We start from the raw sequence: 7,445 nt of genomic DNA, 5'->3' as shown, positions 1-7,445 counted from the left end.
TGGGAAGCGGCCAGCTGGTTCTGAAAGCTCACGGTGGGGAGGGCAAAGGGCCTTCCGCCTGGGTTCTTAAGAAGGGGCAGGCCGGGCCTGCTGCAGGGGTCTGTGAACTAGGACGGTCCAGCCTCCAGGACAAAAGCCACGGCCCGACGGCCTTCACAGAGCACCTAATCCGCAGAGAACGGATTTAGGGCCTGTTCGCCGAGTACAACAGGCCAGTGTTAGGGGCCCGTCAGGCAAGAAACCCCGAAAAGGCCAGCCATCGTCCAGTTCTGGGGCTGACCTCATGCCGGAAGCCAGGCTCCCTCTGCAGCTCCACAAGCACTGTGTCTCCCAGGGGCAGGGCAGGGCAGGGAGCTTGCGACCGGACCAGAAGCAGAACCAGAGGGGATCGGGCCAGGCCTAACGCCCCAGATGGGAGCTGCACGCCAGCTAAGCAGAGGCCTGCGCCGCGTGATGGCCAAGACACCTTCCAAGGTCAGACACACTGGAGCGGGCAGGATCCCGGGCCGCCCCGGAGGGGCTCCCTTCAGTAAAAACAAGGCACTGCAAGTCCCACGGCAGCCCTAGGCCGGAAGGACCGGGAGAAATGATTTAGGCACGAACCCAAAACGTACAGTGGCTCGTGACAGGCAGGATGCACGGGAAGAAAATAGGAAAAGTACCGATGCATGAAGTTCGGCTAGGAAAAGGCCACGGGCAGGGGGGAAGGGCAGGGGCTGCTTTCCGGGCACTCCGCAGGCCTCCATTTGCCTGGTGCCGCTGGGAAGGGCACCCTGGCCTTTGGCGCTCCGCTCCCGAAAGGTAGTGTGGGGGATAACTACGGTAAGGAGGCAGGAGGGGGCCTGCAGCGCGCCGCGCGGGCTTTTCCACTGCGCAGCAACTACCGTAGGGGAGGAGGAGGAGGGGCGGGTATATTACGTGCGCGACGCCGCCCCGACGAGAGGACGTTGCGTGCTCGCTCGCGCCGGGCGAGTCTCCGCGTCTCCCTCGCGAACTCGGTGAAAGGAATTGGCGCCGTTCGACTCCAGGCGGGTCCGCTCTGCAGCACGAACCCCACTCCAGCCGCAGCCGCAGCCGCCGCCCGGGGCCGAGGAGCAGCCGCAGCAGCCGCCGCCAGTGGCCGTGTGAGCGGAGCCGAGTCGCAGTCAGCGCCGAGCGGTGAATTGGGGCCCTCACGATGAGTTCCTCGCCAGTGAACGTGAAGAAGCTGAAGGTGTCGGAGCTGAAGGAGGAGCTCAAGAAGCGGCGCCTCTCTGACAAGGGCCTCAAGGCCGAGCTCATGGAACGGCTCCAGGCCGCGCTAGACGACGAGGAGGCCTCCGGAGGCCGCCCCACCTTGGAGCCCGGGAACGGCAGCCTGGACCTGGGCGGGGATTCCGCCGGGCGCTCGCACACGCAGCCCTCGGGAGCAGGCCTCGAGCAGGAGGCCGCGACCGCGGCCGACGAGGAAGAGGAGGAGGAGGAAGAGGAGGAGGAGGAGGGGATCGCGGCCCTGGATGGCGACCAGATGGAGCTAGGGGAAGAAAACGGGGCCGCGGGGGCGGCCGATTCGGGCCCGATGGAGGAGGAGGAGGCGGGCGGCTCCTCGGAAGACGAAAACGGCGACGACCAGGGCTTCCAGGAAGGGGAGGACGAACTCGGGGACGAGGAAGAGGACGCGGGCGCGGGAGACGAGAACGGGCACGGGGAGCAGCAGTCCCAACCGCCGGCCACGCCGCAGCCCCAGCAGCCTCCGCAGCAGCGCGGGGCGGCCAAGGAGGCCGCGGGCAAGAGCGGCGGCCCCACCTCGCTCTTCGCCGTGACGGTGGCGCCTCCCTCGGCGGCCAGGCAGGCCCAGCAGCAGGCGGGAGGCAAGAAGAAGGCGGAAGGCGGCGGAGGCGGCGGCCGCCCCGGGGCTCCGGCGGCGGGTGAGTGGCGTTTTCTGAATGTGTGTGTGGCTGGGAGTGTGGGGGGGCGGGAGCGGGGGAGAACCGCGGGCCCGGGGTGGGGTGGGGACCGTGCCCCAGGGCCTCCACCCGTCCCCCCCCGAGAGGGGGCTGGGGGCTTGGGAAAGGCGAAGAAAGGGCGGGGGCGTCGCTGCTTTTCCCAGTGGCCGGAGTCGTGGATGGGGGAGGGGAAAATGGGGGGGCGGTTGCGGGGGAATCCCAGATTAGCCGTGAGGTGTCGGGCTGTGTGTGTGCGTGTGTGTATGTGTGTGCGCGCGTGTGACGGCGGCGCCACCATTATCTGGCTCGAGAGCCAGGGGGAGCTGCAGCTGCCGCTGGAGGGGGAGGAGCGGCCGCTGGCGGCGGGAGAGGGCCCCCCCGTGCTCGGCGCTGCTGCGTGCGCGCGGTGCGGGCACATGTCTCCGCACTGGGGGGAGGGGAGGGAGAAGGGAGGACGATGGGAGGGGGGGCTGGAGATCGAGGTCCCGGGGCGGGCGCGCGGTGGCGGCTCGAGCTCTCACGTTGCCACCGTATTGTGCAAGGAGTGCAGGGGCTCTGACGTGACGTCACTTCCGGTTGGCGGTCCCGGCGGGGAGGGGGTAGGGGTGGGGTGGAATCGGGGGAGAGTTAGAACGACGATCCGTACAATGCGGCCGCGGGGAGCGCGGGCCCAGCCGGAGTGGGGGGAGGGGAGGGAAGGGAGAGGAAAAGGCTCGGAGCCCCTCCTCCTCCTTCGTGCTCTGCTCTCATTGGGATACACGTGGGCTCTGCTTATTCCGCGCTATTCTATGTGGCGCTCGCAGGAATCGTCGAGCAGCCTAGGAGATCGGGGCTATCTCGGGGCTGCGTCACGAACTGCACTCCTTTCTTAGCCCTCCTTCTTCCTCGGATAGTAAATGGTTGGCCAATTAAAGGATTATTGAAACCGGGAAAAAATGGCAGGTTAACATAGCAAGCTTTTTAAGCTTTGCAGGTTGCAAGTGGAATAGGCTTCGTTTTCGGGTCAGCGGGGGTTTTTTTTTTTTTTGTTCGTCTTTTTTTTTTTAATTTAAAAAGATGTCCTAACCTTTGTAGGAGATGGCAAAACAGAGCAGAAAGGTGGAGACAAAAAGAGAGGTGTTAAAAGACCTCGTGAAGATCATGGCCGGGGCTATTTTGAGTACATTGAAGAAAACAAGTACAGCAGGTAGGGAAGTTTATCTGATCATTTCACTACACAATGAATCACAAATAAGAAAGCTACATCAGGGGCAAATTCTCTTTTTCAGAGCTAAATCTCCTCAGCCACCGGTTGAAGAGGAAGATGAACACTTTGATGACACAGTGGTTTGTCTTGATACTTGTAAGTGCATATCTTCCAATCTCCTTAATTTTGCATAGGACCAAAAATCTAGTATGTTTAGGAAATTTGCATTTATGAAAAATAGCTTGTGCAAGTGTAGAAATAATCTGATTAATAACTTGTATGCCAGTCTTTTGAAATAAAGGTTACCACAATCCTCATGGAAATGACTAGGTAAGGTATAAACAAAATGGTATTTTAAAATTTAGTCATATGTTCTGCTTTGGCAACCCTGTAGCAACTTGGTGCTTTTTTCCCCCTTGAAGTATGGAATATTTAGGTGATTAACTCTTGAATAGAAAAGGTAATTTATAAATATATTCTCATGTTGTCTTTTGAGTTTTGTAAGAAAATGTAATAAGTATTAGTGGTGGGAAGTTAGTAATTGACCTTATTGGGACTAGTATTTATTGTAAACTTTTAAAATTTCATTAAGTGAATTTAGAACTTCCCATTGTTCGAAGTTTTTGGTACTGGGAGTTACCAGATTTGTCTTTACTAATGACTTTCCCTTTAGTTCACAAGTATATTCCCTTTTTCTAACATTTAAACTGTAACATTATGTTCTCAATAACTGCTGTTTTGTTCTCAATTGCAGTTCAGTAGCTGCTGCTTTAACATAAGTTGGTGTCTTCCAAAGACCTGGGGCAGCAGCAGTGGCTATCTCTGGGCCACTAGCTTTCTTCAGCAGCGAATGGTATCAAGGGCAGCACTGTAATGCTGCTACTTTTACCCAGATGGGTTGTAATTGATTATGTGGAAGCATTGCAAACCTATAAGTGGGCCTTGGCTGTCTGTTCAGTTAATTTTAGTGGTTGTGTGTCTTTACAAAATGTACTTGATTCATTATCTGGTCAAAATTTGTTAATGTAGATGGTCTTTTGGGAACAGAGGGTAGAAATAGGAATATTCAGGCAGGTAAGGTGTGTAAAACTTGAGATTGTTTTAGTCCCCCAGAAAGCAAATTTTTAGTGGAAACAGTGGAAGGGAATTTGAGATTAGGGTGGGTAGAACAACATCACCAATAAGAGTTTTCCCTTTTAAAGCTGACAGTATTCAGTTTTTTGTTTTGTTTAAATATTGGGCCCAAAATAATTCACAGAGTAAATGGTGATCCTTAGAAAGCAGCAGTGTACGTTACCTATTTTATTGAACCAAGAAGAAAGGATTACCAAAAACATCTTAATTTGCTCATCATTCCTTCATTATATAAAGAAGAAAAAGTTGAGGTCAACCAGGTCAGTTGGCAAAACTGTATTCCATCTTTGGTGTAAAAGAAATACCACGAATAAAGCAATCTAAAGATACTTTTAACTCCTTATTTTCCCTAATAAATTGAGTTTCTTTACCCTGAAAGGAATTTACCTATTCTAACATTAGTCAAAAAGTGCAAATAAGCAGTAAGTATCCCCAAAACAAAACAAAAAAAAAATTGCATGGTGCAAAGGTCCTGAATAATGGAGAGATAGCTGTATTGGTATTATGATCTTGAGGGGGAGGTGCTTAGTGACTTTCTGTAAATACTACCTTGACAATATTGAGATCATTCACAAATCTTTGAAGAAAACTTAGGACCTTGGGCCCTGAGGTAGTCCTTAACATTTACAAAGGGCTGAGACCCACAACTCACACCCTATTTTAAACCAGTTGGTCATGGCCTCCCTACCTTCAATTATGTTGTGGCACTGGTAAATGCTACCTGATTTCTGGCATGCTTCACTTTGTGATTTCCTGCTATCCTCTGCTGCTTGGCTCTAAATCAAGGTAAAGAGCAGAGCAGGTATGTATGAACATCACATTGTCTTCATTACCTGTCTTAAGTGGTTTTTTTTTAAAGTGTACATATATAAAACCATGGAGATTTATCTTTTATTTTTTGTCTGATTTGCCGCCTTCCAATTCAGAATTTGGCACAAGAGATTTTTGGCGGGAGTGGGGTTTATTTAATCTCGGAGCAGTTCAGATAAAGTAATGATTCATCTCAATGTGAAGTGTTTATGCAACATCAAGAAAGTTGTAATAACTTGGGGGATTTGTTTTTATGGTCCTTAAGACTTAAAGTTAGGGCAAAAGAAAATAACACATACTTGTTATACTTACAGATAATTGTGATCTACATTTTAAAATCTCAAGAGACCGTCTCAGTGCTTCTTCACTTACTATGGAGAGTTTTGCTTTTCTTTGGGCTGGAGGAAGAGCTTCTTATGGAGTTTCAAAAGGCAAAGTTTGCTTTGAGATGAAGGTAACACAAATTTTATGATAAGGAATACTACTTGCTGTAGTTTGGCATTTTTTAAGCCTCTTAAGTAGAATCCTAAACATTAACAAATTTTTCTATGCATTCAAAGGAAATTATTATGAAATCATTATGTGTAACACTCAAATGTGGGAAAAACGTCATGGTGGGACTTAGCTAGAATTGGACCAAACTTAGTTTTATTTTTACAGTAGGAATGGGGACAATAAAATATTTAAATTGAAAGCTATGAAAAAAATTAGACTCATATTTCATGAATAAGTCTACAACTGCCTGTTGTGAAAAAGGTTAGGAAAGAATCTCCCATCACAGCAGCAGTCAGCAGTGACTAGTAATAATAAATTTCACATCAGCAGAAATCTCAAACTAGATCCAGAAATTTCTCATTCCTAGTCTATATACAGACTTGGTGATTTGTCTTCCCTTCAGGTTACAGAGAAGATCCCAGTGAGGCATTTATATACAAAAGATATTGACATACATGAAGTCCGGATTGGCTGGTCGCTTACAACCAGTGGAATGTTACTTGGTAAGACCATTTGTGTATGCATTGTATATAAGGTATACATAGGTCTCACCACAAATTAGCCTAGATTTATGGCTAAAATGTGAATTCATAATGATAAAACTAGAATTTTACAGTAACCCATTCCTATTTACTTAGTTTTCTGTCTGCTTTCAGGAAATTTAGACATAAAGAATAATCTGTTATCAAGTGCCTAGAATTGATAAGAAGTGCAGGGTTCTGAAGTAAACAAACTCTGCTTTTTGAATTTTCTTCCCTCACCCCCAAAGGGAAAGTGCCACTCAAAATTAAAATGAAAATTCATGTTGGATTTTTAATAAATTAGTTCTGGCAACTGCAAACTAATTAAAATTTTCTACCTTTAGGTGAAGAAGAATTTTCTTATGGGTATTCTCTAAAAGGAATAAAAACATGCAACTGTGAGACTGAAGACTATGGGGACAAGTTTGATGAAAATGATGTCATTTCATGTTTTGCTGTAAGTTGTAACTACAAAGACAATTTTGAATTTATTCCTTAGGTATACCATTAGATTAGAGAAGTGCACAGTGTTGTTTCTGGAGAGTAATAGAGAATTGGTTTTTAGGAGTTTGGGATAACTTAATTTTACAAACAGTAACTTTTAGACATTTTCCAGAAACGGAAGTCATTAAAATACAACATAGATATATGTTACACTGATTAGCATATTCGTTAAGATAATGTGGATCTTAAATTTCACCCATTTGAGTTCTGATATTTTTAAAATTTTACTTCTGAAACTTCGCTGAACTTTAGAAAATGTCAAATATATTTGTTACTGAAATATTAATTGTTTAACAGAATTTTGAAGGTGAAGAAGTGGAGCTTTCCTATGCGAAGAATGGACAAGATCTTGGTGTTGCTTTCAAAATTAACAAGGAGGTTCTTGCTGGACGACCTCTTTTCCCTCATGTTCTCTGCCATAACTGTGCAGTTGAATTTAATTTTGGTCAGAAGGAAGAGCCATATTTCCCAATACCTGAAGAATATACTTTCATCCAGAATGTCTCCTTAGATGATCGTGTTAGAGGGCCAAAAGGACCAGATGAGAAGAAAGATTGTGAAGTAAGTGAAATTATTTTGTCTGTTTAGTCACTTTGAGATTGATTGAATGTTTGGCAATTCTGTACTGCTCAGTAAGGTTTTGCAACTAGCATATTGGTTTTAATTTTTAAAATTTACTTCTAAGTGCAGCTTTTGCTAATTTCTTAAGTGTTCCATCTTCATTTAGATGGCACAAATATTTTTTAGTGTGTTATTTGTGCTTTAAGGGCAGAGCAGTATTTCTGGTGCTTTTTCCTCTTTGCATTCAAATAGTGTTTTATTGGTACATTGAGAAGCCTAGGATTTTCAAAGCGCTTGCTGTTCCGTAGG

The 7,445-nt window shown here is 47.4% G+C and overlaps 1 protein-coding gene across 4 annotated transcripts in view; it reads left to right on the top strand.

Moving 5' to 3' along the window:
- The first annotated feature begins 944 nt into the window (after positions 1–944).
- HNRNPU (heterogeneous nuclear ribonucleoprotein U) overlaps positions 945–7,445 on the top strand; it is a 30,897-nt gene continuing 24,396 nt past the window's right edge. For all 4 annotated transcript variants that reach the window (XR_011975446.1, XR_011975445.1, XR_011975447.1 and 1 more), the window contains exons 1-7: positions 945–1,907; positions 3,000–3,111; positions 3,194–3,267; positions 5,370–5,509; positions 5,954–6,053; positions 6,416–6,528; positions 6,873–7,136. Coding sequence is in view for 1 of the 4 variants with exons in the window: in XM_072647635.1 (XP_072503736.1) it covers positions 1,178–1,907; positions 3,000–3,111; positions 3,194–3,267; positions 5,370–5,509; positions 5,954–6,053; positions 6,416–6,528; positions 6,873–7,136 (1,533 nt within the window). In the remaining 3 variants the exon portion in view is untranslated. The remainder of the gene's footprint in view (positions 1,908–2,999; positions 3,112–3,193; positions 3,268–5,369; positions 5,510–5,953; positions 6,054–6,415; positions 6,529–6,872; positions 7,137–7,445) is intronic.

Source organism: Notamacropus eugenii, chromosome 2 (genome assembly GCF_028372415.1).
Source record: "Notamacropus eugenii isolate mMacEug1 chromosome 2, mMacEug1.pri_v2, whole genome shotgun sequence".
Taxonomy (NCBI): domain Eukaryota; kingdom Metazoa; phylum Chordata; class Mammalia; order Diprotodontia; family Macropodidae; genus Notamacropus; species Notamacropus eugenii.
The sequence above is the reverse complement of the archived record's forward strand: the minus strand, read 5'-3'. Positions and strand labels throughout refer to the sequence as shown.